Source organism: Saccostrea echinata, unplaced genomic scaffold (genome assembly GCF_033153115.1).
Source record: "Saccostrea echinata isolate AGI-Se365-2 ecotype Australia unplaced genomic scaffold, CSIRO_AGI_Sech_v1 ptg000062l, whole genome shotgun sequence".
In the NCBI taxonomy this organism is placed as follows: domain Eukaryota; kingdom Metazoa; phylum Mollusca; class Bivalvia; order Ostreida; family Ostreidae; genus Saccostrea; species Saccostrea echinata.
In genome coordinates this window covers 2,003,790-2,022,463 of record NW_026889811.1, presented here as the reverse complement: position 1 = coordinate 2,022,463, position 18,674 = coordinate 2,003,790, and the positions used below count along the sequence as shown (strand labels likewise).

At 33.9% G+C, this 18,674-nt stretch overlaps 1 protein-coding gene across 1 annotated transcript; it reads right to left on the bottom strand.

The window, feature by feature from the left end:
- Nucleotides 1–543: 543 nt before the first annotated feature.
- On the bottom strand, nt 544–8,081 carry LOC133175372 (aspartate dehydrogenase domain-containing protein-like). The gene is made up of 8 exons (XM_061310468.1): nt 7,933–8,081; nt 6,048–6,180; nt 5,553–5,637; nt 5,095–5,238; nt 4,599–4,704; nt 3,479–3,599; nt 3,098–3,237; nt 544–978 (listed from the first exon to the last, which is right to left on the bottom strand). Exons 1-8 carry the CDS (start codon nt 8,057–8,059, stop codon nt 941–943), a joined length of 894 nt encoding a protein of 297 aa, XP_061166452.1. The 5' UTR covers nt 8,060–8,081; the 3' UTR covers nt 544–940.
- Between the last annotated feature and the right edge of the window lie 10,593 nt (nt 8,082–18,674).

Here is an 18,674-nt window from a genome sequence, read left to right as displayed (position 1 = left end):
AATTACCAATGTTTCTCCACTAGGAAGAAATGGATAGGACTCTAATAATAGTTTTTCTGCAAGTGATGTTTAACCTAGCCAAATGACATTGGGTCAAGGTCATGATACATCCGTAGATCATAAACTTGTGTCCAGTAGGAGATTCCAATTTTTCTCCATTACATTTGTGAAGTTGTGGTTCAGTGCTTAACAGATAATACTTGGATATATGATCTGAATTGGGACAAATACCACTGACAGTGTTGTTGTTCCTTAAGTTATTGAAGGAGCTTTCCTTGGCACTCATTTCATTGAATGAGATACTGTAGAATCATCATAGTTCGTGGGGGACCAATGTTCGTGGATTTCGTAGGTCACCCTTAGCCACGAATTAACACCCCCACGAATGTTTATTTTGTGAACATATTGATTCATTGAATCTACCGTATAAATGAGTAACCCACGAAATTACGTTGCCGCGAACAAGTTAAATTTTGCTTGCTCATGAACATTGCCCCCCCACGAATTAAAATGATTCCACAGTAAATAAAAATGAAATCTTAATTATAAAAATAAATATTTTATTCCACTGTAAGAGAGATTCTATCACAGTAATAAGACTTAGTGCATTTCCAAGCCGGACACTTGGAATTGATTATTGTTGCTTTGTTAAAAAAAATTGATCCTTCATAGAGTAGAAGAGTTGGAAGAACTGATCACTCATAGAAGAAAATAGATACACGTAATTTGTTGTTACATGTATGTTGTTGATTTAGTTATAGCTGGTGCATGTAAGTGATTTAATCATAGTTGCAATTTTGGCGATTTGAACATGGTTGGTTTGCTGGGGGTATTTTGTCACTTGTCATTAGTTAGTTTGTTGGAAATTAGGTCATCACTGAAATAATAATGTTGGAGGTGTTGGTCATCAGTTGGAATGTTGGTGATTTGGTTCTTTTCATTAACACAGATGAACACCTGGTCCCTTCCCTTTAGCAACTGTAAATTAAAATACATTTTATATCAGCCTGTTGTAAATTATGTTATTTGTATATTCCTTCATCAACAGGGACACTGCCAAGGAAGAATGTACTCCCTACAATTAAACAATAAACACAGAAAATAACAGTCATCAAAGCAGTGTGTCCCACAGTATACCTAGAACATGCCCCCCTCTCCTGCCCCTCTCGGGCGGAAGGGGGGGGGGGGGGGGAGGGTTAGATTACATATATTCAAACTATTCAATACTGAACTGATGTCTGCTTTTCTCCAGACAACATGCTCAGGTGAACAATATAGCTCATGGGCCTTTAGTTCTTTATGCTTGTTATATCATTTAGGATATTTAGAAGTTTAACCTTTGCCCCTTAAAGTTGGAGATGATGAAATTTGACTCAATATACAACTAGAACTGTCCAAAAGGGACAAATACCCCCCGCTGGGTTTTTCAGAGAAGGTACCAAATCACTAATGTTTTCTAGAACTGAGAGGTGTTCACAATTTGCTTAAACATTTAGAGTGAAAATTTAATTACTCATATTTTTTTTAATGAATGAAACTAAGGTGCAGCCTAATAAAACATCAATACTAATAATTACAGTGTTTTTTGTTTCACTGAAAAAATAGTTTGCAACTATCTGTCATCTTTGTGACACATGACACTCTGCAAATTGATTGTTGAAAAAAAAAAATTATCATAATTAATTATACAAAATCAAATTGATCTTAATACCTTTATATAAAACTCATTTTAAAAATAAAAGGCTGGTTCCAGTAACTATGTATTTTGACAGATATAAATTACAATTAAGAGACTTAGACAACAGAGATCTTTATTTCTTTCTGCCCAATTCTCAGGAGATATAGATAAGACCTGCTTGATCAGAGATGCCCACACTGAACTCATTAATTAATCTTTAACTGGATGCATGTCCACTCATTACTCCCAAGGGACAAATGGATTTACACTATCTGCTGTGTAATGTAAAAAATGTTTTTAATACTTTGTGATTTTCTTTTTTTAGTTCTAATGAGTTGTTTTAAGCTGTAGTTCACATTTTTGTACAGATGTTCTAGATTCTATGTCTCAAACCTTAGACATGAACCCGAAATGACTAAGTCAATAAAAATGAAAAAAAAAACTGTAAAATGCAGAACAATTATCAAATAATGTTGAAAATATCAGGTGCACATCTTCATATGGTAAATAATAAGTGTACAAATTTTCATACAAATCTATGCAATAGTCTCTGGGAACAGATCCGGACAAAACCACATAATAAAAATGAAAAAAAACACCTGTAAAATGCAAAAAAATTATCCAATCATGATGAATATACCAGGTGCACACCTTCATATGGCAAATAATAAGTGTATAAATTTTCAGACAAATCCTTGCAACAGTTTCCAAGAAATGGTCCGGACAAAATCTTGTCTACAGACAGACGGACAAGCTGATTCCAATATACCCCCCCCCCCTAAACTTCGTTTGCGGGGGGTATAATAAATTTGAAGCTTTGATATTGACCAGTGACTTGGTGATACAAAATTCTCAAGGTGTCAAAATTACCAGTAAAATGAAGATGCCCTTGATGTTACAGTAACTATATAAGGCTGTTCCAGTGACTGCCCCCAAATTTTAACTTACCCAGCATGCTACTGAGGAAGGAGGCATAAGTGGCTGTTCCAGTGACTGCCCCCACATTTTAACTTACCCAGCATGCTACTGAGGAAGGAGGCATGAGTGGCTGTTCCAGTGACTGCCCCCACATTTAACCTATTCAGCATGCTACTGAGGAAGGGGGCATAAGTGGCTGTTCCAGTGATTGCCCCAAACAAAATTTTTTAACCTACCCAGCATGCTACTGAGGAAGGAGGTATATGTACCTGCTCCAGTGACTGTCCTTACATTTTAACTTACCCAGCATGCTACTGAGGAAGGAGGCATATTTGGCTGTTTTAATGACTACCCCAACATTTTAACCTACCCAGCATGCTACTGAGGAAGACACAAAATTGGTGTTCCAGTGACAGAACCTGTCATTTACTTACCCAGTATGCTACTGAGGAAGGAGGCATAAGTGGCTGTTCCAGTGACTGCCCCCACATTTTAACTTACCCAGCATGCTACTGAGGAAGGAGGCATAAGTGGCAGTTCCAGTGACTGCCCCCACAGCTGCAGGGTTACTCCGGACTGTCTTGACATTGAAGCCATTAGGTCCCCATACCTCCACCTCCACAATGTGCCAATCTGTTAATCTGCATGTGTAAAAGCAAGGCCTGTGTACAATATTTAAACTTATGCACAATAGCTCTTGTTAAATCTTAAAATTCATCACCAGTTAAAAATACAAATATGTTTATCAAGAAGTTGTATAAGCTTTTACCGCAAGACTGTGTAAGAGCTGAAAATATATGTACTGAGTGTGTGACACTATCAAGTTTCTGAGCCAGTAGCTTGTTACTATTAGACAAATTAAGAATGTTATTACACACGTACTGAGGGTCTGATACTATGGATCCAGTGACTTTGTCAAATCCAAGATTATGTGCTGCTACAGCTGCTGCTGCCATTGTGTTGACATTATTAGGAGCCAGGGGACACAACTCACGAACAGGTCCTATAATGTGTTCAAAAGGAAGAAACTCTATGTCATCAATGGCATTTAAAAATGAGAAAAAGTGCTTATGTAATATATTTCTTTTCTAAAATAAAAGGTATGATAATGGAAATATTTTATAAAAAGAGAGGAAAAAAATTCCAGGAAATGTGATTAATGTAATACTATGTTGAAAAGACTGCAACAATCAGTACTGAAAAAAAAATGATGATGACCCAAAAGATACCTGGGCTGCATTCAATATCATAGCAGCTAGGTGGTAGATATCTATCTCTACTGAACAGACAGCTAACCTAGCCGCTAAGTTTTAAAATTTGGATAAAAATATATCAGTAAAAACTTATCTTTGGAACAAAATGAGTTTATTTCAACATGTTCAAGTGAAAATATAAATGTAAATTTACATTTAATTCACTAAGATGTAGAAAACAATCCTCCTTGTGTGCTGCAAAGTGGTAACTAAGGAGGCCATCTTGGATTTGGTACTAGCATCAAATATTTATGCTAACTCTCCCTATGTAGTGGCTTGGCTAGCTTAACATTCAAGATTGTAGTTTTGCATAGAGGCCAGTAACATAGCCGCTACACTCTTGAACGAACCCCTGCTATGCTTGCTGTTGCAATGAAAGATAGGTTACCAAAAATTAAGGCACAGCTTCAGTAAGTGAGATCAGATCAGAAGATACAAGTGAGGTTGTATTCCTCTTTTTACTTAATACTGCAAAATTTTGCCCCATCACATTAAATTAAATTTTATCCCCATGTACATAAATTCATCCATTGGCAAAATAGTTTCAGTAAGTATGAATTATAATAAACTTTTTCTTGAATATAAGCTCAGGTTTAAATTCACCAACTGAGAGATGAAATGAATTGAGTTATAAAAAAACATTTACAAATGAAAATATCCCTGTATATGGAATGAATGTACATGTGCATGGCACAAATCTTGATGTGCTATATTTGTTACAATGTTTCAATAAAGATGACAAACTTTACCATCATATAGCACCACCTTCTTGTCCTTCACCTGCTCATTCTTGACCTTGAGGTCACCGCCCAGTTTAAAGCTGGTGGGATGTTTGGTCATCGTAACTTTTAGGTTCTGAAAAAGTCAATTTTAATACACATTTTTTTTAAAATTTGCCTGTGGAATTACTGGATATTAATTTAATCCAAACATTGTATTGTTTCTATACTGGAAGACAGAATCAATATAGGGGAGCTTCAATAACATCACAGGTGGTGAGGATTTCTTGTCATGTGAAGCCTCGACTAAAATAAGTCAAGGAACCAGCATGTTCACTTGTTAGACATTCAGTCAGAGGGAAATTTTTACAATTTTTACAAACTTAATATATCAATAAATAGGAAATTAATATTTTTTTTAAAATGTAGTTAATACTGCAGTACTCTTGAACTCTTGAATAAACATATCAGAATTTACAAATCTTGTTGTGTGTCAATTTAATTTCTCACCTGTAAGATAACTTACCTGTAATGTCCCTCTGTCAGCCATTTTTCTGATATCTTCTGCCCCCCAGAAAGCACCACTAGGCACATAAAGGCCATGTCTAATGGCCGCTTCCCGTAAACTGGTCTCCAGCTCCTGGGAACTGAGGGCAGTAGGGCTACCAATCTGTGAGATGAAAATATCCTGTCAGATTAATATTACAATGAAAACCTATTGATGTCGAAAGTGAAATCTCAAAAATCTTATATATTTTTTTGTAAGATTGAATCAGCATATCCTAATTGTTTCCAGATGCTTTTTAAAAACTCTTTAATGCATGTCAGTTTTGTCACATCTTCTTTATGACAGAAATAAAAGTCAACAGTAAAAGAACTGACTGAATTTTCTGATACTGAAATTAAATGGACAAAAACTGGTATATACATTATTTGGTCATTAAACTTCATAGTTCAGAGGAATGCAGGAGATGTAAGACAGACCATGAAATCAGCCTCCTCCAGAAACCTGGGTCCCCACTCTTTTGTGATGTCAGGGTGGGCCACCTCTACAATTAGGTCAGCATTTCTGAAAGAGAAACAACAGTGAGTTTATCTTAAATGTAAACTTATACAATACCTAGGGATAATTGAGGGATAGTAAATAATTTTATTCTCATTTGTCCATTACGCAAGTAAAATTCTAAAATTTCGGGTTTCCTGAATGAAATATTTCACTAATTAGAAAAAATCATTTAATTAGACACCTGAAATCAAAAATATGTAAAAACAGACAATCAAACAGTTAAATTTAGGTCTCAGTGGCTGAGATATTTATGTTGCTGGCACAGTATGCCAGGGGTCCTGGATTTCAATCCTGTTTGAGTCTTTGAGTTTTATTTTTTACTAGTTGTATATACTGCAGAAACAGCTGAAATACTGAGAAGTACTGTATGCTGTTCCTAATATTGACTGATTTGGAACAGTCACTTCTTGTACCTTTTGCTGAAGTCCTTGAGATCCTGTAGGATGAGATCCTGCTTAAATCCTTCCAGGGCAGCTGGTGATCTATTCCATACAAAGGCAAGGTCAAGGTCAGGGTGTTCCTGAATCTTCTCTGCAAGGTATTTACCTAGAAACATACAGGTAACATGTAACTACATGTAAAAAACATAGAGTTAACATACCACTAACGAACATACAGATAACATACCACTAACAAACATACAGATAACATACCACTTACAGACATACAGATAACATACCACTAACAAACATACAGATAACATACCACTTACAGACATACAGTTAACATACCACTAACAAACATACAGTTAACATACCACTAACAAACATACAGATAACATACCACTTACAGACATACAGATAACATACCACTAACAAACATACCACTAACAAACATACAGATAACATACCACTAACAAACATACAGATAACATACCACTAACAAACATACAGATAACATACCACTAACAAACATACAGTTAACATACCACCTACAAACATACCACTAACAAACATACAGTTAACATACCACTAACAAACATACAGATAACATATCACTAGCAAACATACAGTTAACATACCACTTACAGACATACAGTTAACATACCACTAACAAACATACAGTTAACATACCACTTACAGACATACAGTTAACATACCACTTACAAACATACCACTAACAAACATACAGATAACATACCACTAACAAACATACAGTTAACATACCACTTACAGTCATACAGTTAACATACCACTAACAAACATACAGTTAACATACCACTTACAGTCATACAGTTAACATACCACTAACAAACATACAGATAACATACCACTAACAAACATACCACTAACAAACATATAGATAACATACCACTAACAAACATACCACTAACAAACATACAGATAACATACCACTAACAAACATACAGATAACATACCACTAACAAACATACAGTTAACATACCACTAACAAACATACAGTTAACATACCAATTACAAACATACAGATAACATAGCACTAACAAACATACAGATAACATACCACAAACAAACATACAGATAACATACCAATTACAAACATACAGATAACATACCACTAACAAACATACAGATAACATACCACAAACAAACATACAGATAACATACCAATTACAAACATACAGATAACATGCCAATAACAAACATAAGGTAATATCAGATCAAAGGAGAAAATTTATACGCTTAACATCTCGTTTGATCTGATGATCCAGGCCTGTCAACTCGAAGCCAAAATTTCAAAACTCTTTGGACCAAGTTACTGTTTCATTAATATATCTGTATACATGTAGTATTTTCAACAACCTTAGAATTTAGTGTAAACATAGTCCAGAGATGATTTGACACAATCATTAATTAACCCTATAGGCAGCTTGATTAGCATTTCTAAGCATGTATTCTAATTTTGGTGATATTCATGGATATACTTACACAGGTTTTTTTCCAAATGCCCCAAAATATGATCTCTTGAAAATGCCCAGGGGTGTATTTAATCAGAATTTTCTTTGTGTATATATGTGGGTTAACACTGGTTAAGAAGTGGAGGAGGGGATCCGATTCATTTTAACCTAGGCTTATAAGATAATGTCATACCTTGATTTACACATTAAAGTGTTGTAATTCCTTTTGCAATTTATAAACAGAATGATTGGGTTCAAATGCTGCTAAGGATGGTCTTGAACCTTTCAGGCTTATTGAATTATACTACACACCACACAGCAGTCTAGGATAATAAAGTCGGACTCAAATGGTACTTTTGAAAACCCAGTTCTCTACTTATTTTGTTAAACTGAAGCAATAATAATCATGGCTATCATGTTACCTAAATGTCCGTATCCCACGATTCCAACACGTCTCATTTTTTTAACACGTGCACGCTCAGTTGTCACAGATATGCAGATTTCACCAAATGCAGGGTATTTTCTGGCAACAACTTGGAACTCGGGCATAAATGTGACTTATTTTTTTTATATATAATACTTAAGAAATATTTTATTTTACATCTGTAAACATTGTCATTAACTGAAGTGTACATAAAGACATCTAATCTCTCTATTCTCTCATAAAAGAAAATTCGAACCGAATAGACGATTTATAACCCGTAAAACCGAACACGGTCGGATTCACTAATGACGGTAAAGGGATTGGGGGGGGGGGGGGGGTCAAGAGGAATCTCAGAGACTTTAAATAGGAAGAGAAATAACTTCATTTAAGCAGTAAAACAACTTAATAACGGGTAGGCTTAAAAATTAAAATTCTATATCATATCATAAAGATAGTTATTTGCTGCCCACCCCTCCCCCGCGGGCCCCACGGGGTTTCGGTGAGGCGATACGGTAAGGGGTGTTTACTACATGTAAAAGAGTCCGTCTACAAAGAATATTTTGCTCCCTCCTACTATGTACATAGATGCTCATTTATTGCAGGCCGATGGGAATCAGACATTTATTGACAAGTAAAGAAAGTCCTCCGATATTGAAACAAGTGGAGAGGGGGTGGGGTAGTCGTAATAAGCATTAGTTTAGGTATATATATCTAAAATAGTGCCCCCTCCCAGTTCCTATGGGTCAGAAATGTCAACTTAAGCTGCATTTTCAAACAACACTTAAATACAAAAAAAAAATTAAATAATATTTTCATTTTTACTAAATAATATTAAATTAAACACACAAAAGTGAACTGTCTTCTCTCTGTTTAAGGGGAGTGATCTCCCGACAATGAGGAGCGTATTGTCTCGTTCGCTTGATAGGTCGATAAATCCATCTACTCTGTAGAACACTGCACTAACGCAGAACCCCTACCAATTAACTAGATGTTGACAAAACCGATTTTTTCGGATTTTTACACACTTTGACAGAGAGGGAAATATCTTGATGCAATTTAGATTAAGATTTTCTTGAAAATTTTTAGATCCGACAGGAACTAACATACATGTAAGATCTACAAGGTTAGTAACTGTTTAATAATTTTTCCTCTTTTTTTTTTACAGGGGGTGGGTTGGGGTTAGACGCTGTTGAGATGAAAAAATTAAGTTTCTAGTATATTGAGCAGAATATTGCAATATCGCATTTGACTGGAAGAAAGCTTGAATCTGACATTATATTTGGCATATCAGATAGATTTTTCAGTGATCAGACTGATTTGACCATAGTTTTTTTTCATACAAAAGATTTCTAACAATTAATGTATATATTCATTGTTCTGCAGGCATAGTTGGACTAAATACTATACTTGTATTTGTATTCTTCTCTTCAAAAGGGGACATGTACGCCCCCCTTTTGCTCGATCCCTTAAGTCTAGATCTGCCACTGATTAAAAACTATTAATGACAGTTAGTGCAGAAACTGCATGGACCATATTCCAAGTTTGCTATATAAGGGCCTGCCAAAGTGTTACAAATAGAACTGAATATATTCATCGATTAACTTTCTAAAAAGCATCAATATTATTAATTCCCACCACTGTATGTATATAATGACTGTTTATGATTTCATTAGCCATTAAGAAACAATAAATTTTGACACAAGTGGGAAGGATTGATGAAAATCAATGTTTCCCTGCATCTATAGACGCCATTATCTTTGTTAAGTGGGTTTTTGACAACAATTTGTTGTCCTCACCTAAAGGGAATCCAGTATTTGTACCTATACCTGCTTTCTTTTCGACGCTTAATATCAAATTACGTCTCACAACCATTACTCACAAAATGTGTTATTCTATGCGTGATGAAAGAAAAATTGATGATATTAAATGTATGCATTCCTATAAAATTTCAGTTATTCTTTTTCATTTTTAATATTAGACCGAAGTCTCGGAAATTACTCGGAAATCACACTAATGAAATACGACGGAAATTGGTTTATTCATAATTTTTTTTACAAAGAATATTAATAATCTCTCCACAATCACTGTGCTGGCGGACATTGAGACAGGGTCACACGTACTTGATGGATATTCATCTTCGCTGAGAGTATTGCAATTTGAATCTAGATATTTGGTATACCATGTATACATGTAATACAATTACATTCTAGACATGGTGAAAATAATATTTGGCACCAAATATTATAATTAAAATAGTTTTAATAATAATATACATGTAATTACAAAGACATCGGAATCAGTTAACTTTAGAAAACATACACATATTTGTGTGTACACCAAGGATGACCCATGGAAATAAAGCCAATGCTTAATTCAAATAAGATCCGTTAAGTTGTTAACTAGATGTTAAGTCAAGTTATATATTCTTTGATAAATGGGGATCAAGTTGACAGCACAGAGATTTACTAAAAGTAAGAAATTTTATTGCTTGCATTTATATATATGTCTGTATAAATAATCGTATAAAGTAGGTTTAAGTATAGGTATATTGTGTTATTAATCTGTTTATCATTGTATATGTAAGTTTCAATAATGGAAATATAAAATGGAAGACCCCACTGCTTACTGGTGGCCTTGAAAAACTGGTTCTAACCAGTTAAGCGTTAATGGATTGATTAAGGCAATTAAGCTTAAATGATTTTCATAAAGGAAAGCATAATCAGTTTTAGAGATTGGCCAAGATCAAAGTTGGAATTATCAGCTTTTAAGATGGAAAAGCCAAGATTAAAGTTGATTAAAAAAGATTAAAGTTGGAAAAGTCAATTTTTTAAATTAGAATTTCCAACCATATATATATATTCTATGCTATCCTTTTTTTTTTTTAATTTTCTTTTAATTTCCTTAAACAGTGTCAAAACTCTGCTCGCCGACTGGAAAATCCGTCTCACACCTAATAAACTAATATACGAGTTAGATTTACTCGAAACATCAATGAAAGAATAAACTTTACTCTTAAGAGAAAGGGTTACCTTTTAGTCTTGCCCCAGGTTCCCTTGCACTTCGTTACTGGGGATCATGGGACAAGACTAGGGTGCACTTCCGTTTTGGAAATGAATGAAATTCTTGTGCACATGGGCAAAATTCACCATGTGGCAGTATAAATGTTTGTATCTCGAAATATTTACATTTGCTATGTTTTTCTACTAAGCCAAATTGATTTGAATGTCATTTTCGTGTGTAAAAATATGCACGGAGAAACCACAGGTACTTGTGGACAGGACCCCCCCCCCCCCTCGATATTCAACCCCGGGGCTTATTGGACATTTTTTCACAAATAATATTTATTACACTTATTCACCATGTGTACAATAGGAAAAAATCGTAAAAAACCCAAATACACATTATGTATAGTGGGATATTTTTGTGTGAAACGATTATTTTGGGGTTTTCACGATTTTTTCCTATTGTACACATGGTGAATAAGTGTAATAAATATAATTTGTGAAAAAAATGTCCAACAAGCCCCGGGGTTGAATATCGGGGGGGGGGGGGGTCCTGTCCACAAGTACCTGTGGGAGAAACTCGAAACTGTAAAATGTAAATATAAGGAATGTTTTTAAGTTTAGTGTGAATTATTGGTGTGTAAATCACACAGACTTGCACGTAGGCATATTTTTCATGAAGCGCTAGCGCGCTTCATGAAATATGCCTACGTGACAAGTCTGTGTGATTTACACACCAATAACTCACACAAAACTTAAAAACATTCCTTAAGTAAATGCATTAAAAACTCCTTAGTACATAACATCCCATGAGGAATTAGATCACATGAAGCTATCAGTACACAGCGAACATAGTACTAGTCCGTTGAATCATGTTTGCGCATATAGTTGTACGTTTGATGGATGCCTCACATATTGGATCAACTGTGATTGGCCGAAGCCGGTCATAAAAAACAGGGAAGTGCCAGGGCCAAACAATTTTGATTCGTGTTAACGTATATGATTCGTTAAACTCGTTCATACACAGAGAATTCATCGTAAGTTTATTCGCTATAACCGTTTTTTACTGTAGTCAGTTTGTTCTCTTATTGAGATGTGATAGGCCGAGAACGATTTCTAAATCATAACCTAAGGCATTCATTCAACACGATACCACAAAATGCCTGTAGGAAATAGCATCAGAACTGTTTCTAAAAAATCCTCTTTTCCCTCCTTTTTTCCCGATTTAATTTTTGTAACGATTATAGTAATGAATTCCTAAAGCTCAACATCTTGAATCGACATCAGATATTTCCTAATGAAATCGGTTCGAATAGAAGAGCGCTCTATGTTGGGAATAATTTTCATTGATTTCCACTCTAACACATTAACAAGCATTAACTCTCAGTGTAAAATATCAAACACGTTTCAAAGTATTTCAGAAAAGTGTCAATTTTTATCGTACAAATCGGTTGAGAAACGATATCAATGTGCCTGTCAGGTTTCCATTGCCTTGAATCCTGAAATAAAAATAGAACGGCCAAATCAAATCTGTTTACAATAATTGCTTTTCTAATACTCATCTGCCTTATTGTTCTGTTGTAGAAAATATAATGATTTAGAATCATTGATTCGGCATTTAGCTTTATTGCCTTAGGATAGAAGTATCAAGTGTTTATTTAATTATCAGCTATACCAGCTTTACCGGATTTTTTTTTTTTTACAACTGTTGTCATTTTTGTTAATTGTAATACACATAGTCCTCTAACACTGAAAACCGAAGGGACGGTAGGCTTTACCCCAGCCCCCCCCCCCCCCCGTGTCTAGCTGTCTATATGTATATTCTGTCTTCCATCAGCACTGTGTTCCATATTTTTTTTTGGGGGGGGGGGGGGGCTTGATATTTTATAAATAATCGCTTTCATACTACTTCGAATTTACTGTACAAGAGGTTCTTTTTCTATAAAAAAAAAATTTCAAAATCATTGAAATGTTGAAAAAATTATTTTGGATATATAGCTTCTCTGAGGCTAGAATAATGATAAGGAACACATTTTTTTATTTTCTTAATTTATTGTATACAGTTTCTATAATGAATTTATTGTATACAGTTTCTATAATTAGTTTATGGTATTCATTTTCTGTAATTAATTATTGTATACAGTTTCTATAATTTGTTGTATACAGTATTTCTATAATTAATCTGAAGTCGTAAGATATGAAGTCAACTCCTCAAGAATTTTATTGGATTCGTAGTACTAAGCTTTTTTTTAAAGATGTAGACGAAGTATTCAAAAAGTGTCATGTCTTAATTCTAAATGCTACTAGAAAGTACTTAATATTTAATATAAAGTGTAAAATGTCACAGACTTATATTTGAAAATAAAATAATTCAAAGGCCGTTATTGCTACGACGCACGCACCAAATATTTCTAAAATTTACCCTATTTTCTTGAAAATGGGTTGAGACATTTTGATTTTTTTGGACAAGCTCTTGGTATTGTTTTTAAGAACAAAGAACAATATCTGATAGAAAACTGTATAGAGTTTATACGTTGACATTTAGTTCACAATCTGAACCAATAACCAGGTTCATCTGTTGTGTTTTCTGTCATACTTACAGAGGACAGTTAAAGAAGTACAGTAAAATTTTCATATTTATTACAGGTTATTCAAACTATGTATATGCCTAGAATTACATATGTACCTGTATGCAAATGCAGATTTTTTAAGGGAAGGTTGTAGCATTTTACCAAAAAAAAAAAAACGACCCCGCGTCCTCTATACCAAAGAAGGGGGGGGGGGGTGTCTAATAAGCATACTTGAAAATGTTATTTCATGTTGAAAGGGAAAGTAAAAACACAAAGTCCCAGCAACGCTAAATTGTATTATTTTGCTGAGGCGAAATACATGTATATTAAACATGTTAAATGCGCAATATCTAATAAGCACCCACATTCCAAAATAAAATCAATTCAAACTTTATTATTAAGTTTTATACGTAGCCAAATAATTTTCTGTATAGGGGTTGAAATCCCATTAAAAATGACATTTTAACAGTGTATATAGACGTTATGATAAAAATGTTATAATAGTAATGTAAGGAACGGACAAATAACATCCGAATATAAATCAGGAATCTACGACAGCTACATCCCTTTAGCCATTCTTACACTCAATTGTCTGAAAAATATTTTTAAAAGTCTCTTAATGTACAGAAATCAAATAATTCTTGATAAAAGCAAGCCTGAATGATGACTTTTAGACTTGAGGGCTAGTGATGAGAAAGGTAACCTGTTATTCATAAATTTCGTCCATTTTAATGTATATTAAAATCATTAAGAAGTGGTCGAGCAGATCCCTATTAAATAAACAGAACTTAGATATTTTTATTTAATATTTCAGAAAAAATGTGACCTCGGTGTTGGCACGTTTTGACATGTGCATAATTGGATGACCTTTAGAAATACACGTTAATATTATTCATTTCTTAAATATGGTAATATGTCAGTGTGTTACAGACTACATTTTTGCTTCTTTTGTGGAAAAAAAAAACAGTGATAGAAGAAAGAAGATAGATAAATGTACCACGCTACAGTAGGACATAGAAATCCTACTGATTGATAACGAAGGAAACCTGTACATCTCTTTAAAAGGTAATTAATTTTTCAATGACCGTGCATTTATAGGGGTCTGCTTACGATGTATTATTTCACTTTGTGTTAAATATTCCAATTTATAATCAACTTACTTATGATAATGGTAGCAGACCCATGGACGCAATTTCAGTTTAAAAAAAGGGGGTGGGGGTGGGGGCAGCCGCACAGATCCTCCCTCCCAAAAAAGGCCATTAGAAGCTTAAGAACTTTGTTTACAATTGTAGATTATGTATTGGCAAAATTTGTTTTGGGGTGGGGGTGGGGGTATTAATTATATGAATGTGCACAACTGTAAATTAGCTTTTTTAACTGTATACCATATATAATACGAGGGTTAACTGTGTACCATATATAATACGAGGGTTGACTGTATACCATATATAATACGAGGGTTAACTGTATACCATATATAATACGAGGGTTAACTGTATACCATATATAATACGAGGGTTAACTGTATACCATATATAATACGAGGGTTGACTGTATACCATATATAATACGAGGGTTGACTGTATACCATATATAATACGAGGGTTAACTGTATACCATATATAATACGAGGGTTAACTGTATACCATATATAATACGAGGGTTGACTGTATACCATATATAATACGAGGGTTAACTGTATACCATATATAATACGAGAGTTGATCCAAAAGTAATGACACAACTCTATAAAATCTTTAATTATAATTAAATGTTTTCAGCAAAATTTGACATACTAATACGCCTATCAATTTTGATATTTGCCATAAAATTTCATTCGATTACCGGGTATAAAGAATACTTTTTAAAATAAAAAGATAAACACAACGTAACGTTTGTCTATCGCCGCACGGCAAGAATTACGGACGTCGTTATGACGTTACTTTTCTGCACTCATTTACAGTCCATCTGCATATCTTTTTAACCTTTCGCATGCTTTTCTTTAATTACCTTTACTGCCATTTGGCTATAAACTGTCTTGTTTTGAGTTGTATCAAAATTATTTGAACTTTGTCCAAATGCTATTTCTAAATTCAGTCCTTTTTTGCTCTTATGTATCAAAATGAATGTTAAAGAGAAATGTCATAACGATATCGGTACATTTTTGCCGTGCGGCCGTAGACGAGACACAACGTTTTGCTTATCTTAATATTCTATGAAGTATTGCGTATATCTTCACAAATGAAATTTCAGGTCAAAAGTCTATATAGATAGAGGTTTTAGTATGTGAAGTTTTGATGAAAACTTTCAATCATTAAAGATTTAACAGCAGTTGCATGTGACATTACTTTAGGATTAACCCTCGTATATTGTGGAAGGGACACACCCCCTCCCCGGTGCCTACGAGTGTTGTGATGTAGTGCACAATGCAGCACTCTCATATCTTTAATGCATATTTTATCTCAAACTCTACAATTTTAAACTCTGTCATATGTCTGGGATATTTTTTTTAAATTAAATCTTCGTAGACGATTTAAGATGAAATCTTACTGAAACTTTCGTCGATGTCTGTCGTGACCTTTGGTTAGATAAAACTAAACAATGAGTGATATATGTGCAATGTACCAGCTGAAATGATTATATTAGTATTACAGGACAATAAGCCAATTATCATTTGTATGATGAAAATTGCTTTCTTTGCTTTTGATAAAATGAAATTGAATATTTTGTTGAAAGCATTGCCAAAATATTAGTAAATTTAATTTATTATTTTTTTTTCGGGGGGGGGGGCGAAAGAAACAATAAGAGTTATTATGTTTTTTCCCCTTCACAATCCTATAAAAAATGATGGAACTTGTAACAGAAATAACTGCATAATTCATAGGCCACAAATTGATATTTTTCGTGTGTTGCTTTGCCAAAAAATCAATTCTGGAAATTTTAATTGTTTCATAAACTACTTTTGTTTTGTCAGTATTTCCTTGATTCGGATTAACTTAAATAAAGAGTTAAGTGGGGTGCACCCCGTCATTATTACGGGATACGTAATTTGTGATCAACCCCCCCCCCCCCCTTCCTAAAAAGAGATAGAGTGAACGTTAAGGAAAGCAGGAAGGGATGGGGGCATTTATTGTTTCCAATTTTTTTCATCAACTGTCATAGAAAAATTGATTTTTAAGGATAAAATTTATTTTTGAGTATCTGGGGAACAATATCTCTCCTCTATTTATATGAATAGATTACATTTTAATACATTTTCTTTTGTATTTATCAGTAATTAAAAATAATGTAGAAAATAGCATTCCAAGTGAAGAAAACAATCTAAAATGTTTATTCTCTATTAAAAAATAATATAGATAAATTCATAAATTCTCTTATAGTGGGGACCGTTCTATTCTGATCATTTTCGACAGTACAGTAACGTGCATGGAAGGGTTTGATCAAACTGCAACAAAAAAAGGGGAGGGGTGAAGCGATTGCCATATAAATTAACAATAAAATAAAAGGATCTTCTCAGAAAGGAGAGGGGTATTGTGAATCCTCTACGGTACCACGAGCCCGTAGTTTTAACTAGTTCCAGCCAACCACTTTCTTAAATGACCATGTTCATCTAGATTAGTAAAGTAAGACAGATTTTTCTGAAAAAAAAAATGTTTTTTTTTAATTATTATTTCAAAAGAATTAATGCACGATTAATTAGATAAGCCACCATCACCAGGACATTGTCCCCCTTCAGTCCGGAGATGTGAATCTGATAGAAATAAGTTACATACGCGCCTGGATGTGCTTCAATAATTGTCTCCAATCACTTGATTAGGCACTGTGCCATCATGACAACAGATCGAATTCTTAACATAAGGTCTACATGGACACCCCACTTTTCATTTTCTCTATAACAACTTGTATTGTGTAAATTAATATTAGCTTACGCAGTATATTTCACGTGCTGGTGAACACAAGACTCATTAATCGATAGCATCCCTTTCAGATCGCGAGCTTCTATTTGTAGGAGTATGAACGAGAAGCTATTGGTTATGGCTTACTTACGTCATAATGGACAAAGTTAAATGGAATATATTGAGACAACCATTTATATTTTCTACGGAGTTGGTGCTCACTTTAACTGAAGGAAATTTCATTTTGTCTCTGGTAAGACTCTTTTTTATATTGCAATAATGTATCTGAAAATTTTAAATAATTGCAATGTTTTAAATCATACTCACTGCAAAAACAGTAATTCAAGCAATTAAAATACAACTAATTTCTTAAGGACGTTTGTCATAAATTATTCACATCCTATTTTATGGAAAAGGGGAAAGCATTTCATTGAGAATAAGAATTCCAGATAACAAAGAACATATCAAGTAAGTAAGTGGATCGGATAATCGCGGACTGGGTGTATGATTTGCAGAATTTGCGCAATCATTGAGATGTCATTGTGAAAAGAGCAAACTGTACTCGATTGTCAGCAAAACGAAATTTATGATTAATATTTCATTAGAATCACAATAGTTCATTACAATTAATTGGAATCATTTTATTCAGATAAAAAGGCGAACAAACATCTTTTTTAAAATTATCATGCATAATCTCAGGTACAAACTTCAAAACCTCTTATATTTTTTTTAATTTCTTAAATGGCAACTTTTGGGCAGAAAAAGAATAATGTCGTATATTGTTAAATAGTTTTAAAAGTTTTATGGTTCTTGTAATTTTGTGCATTTTTTTTGTCAATGTAAATTAAGAGTATTGATGTATGTTACAAAATGACTCTATACATGTAGTTAGGAAAATTTCATTGATATCGACACATACCTGTATTTGAGACGTGAACATTTGGATAAAGCAAAGATTTCATGAATATTTGTTATAGAAAGATCTTGGATGATACGCACTACCTTTAAGTAAACATTGCAGAACTGTTGTATGAAACCTGTTTTAAATTCGACTGATATTCCGCAATTCATTTTGCTATAGGAATGTTGTGTTCGTGTTTACACTTGGTATTGAAGATAACAAACAAGCAATATAAATCTGTGAACAGGGCAGAAAAGCACGGACCTCTGGAAATTCCTGAGGTGGGATCAGGTGCCTAGGAGGAGTGAGCATCCCCTGTCCTCCGGTCACACCCGCCGTGAGCCCTATGTATTGATCAGATAGACGAAATC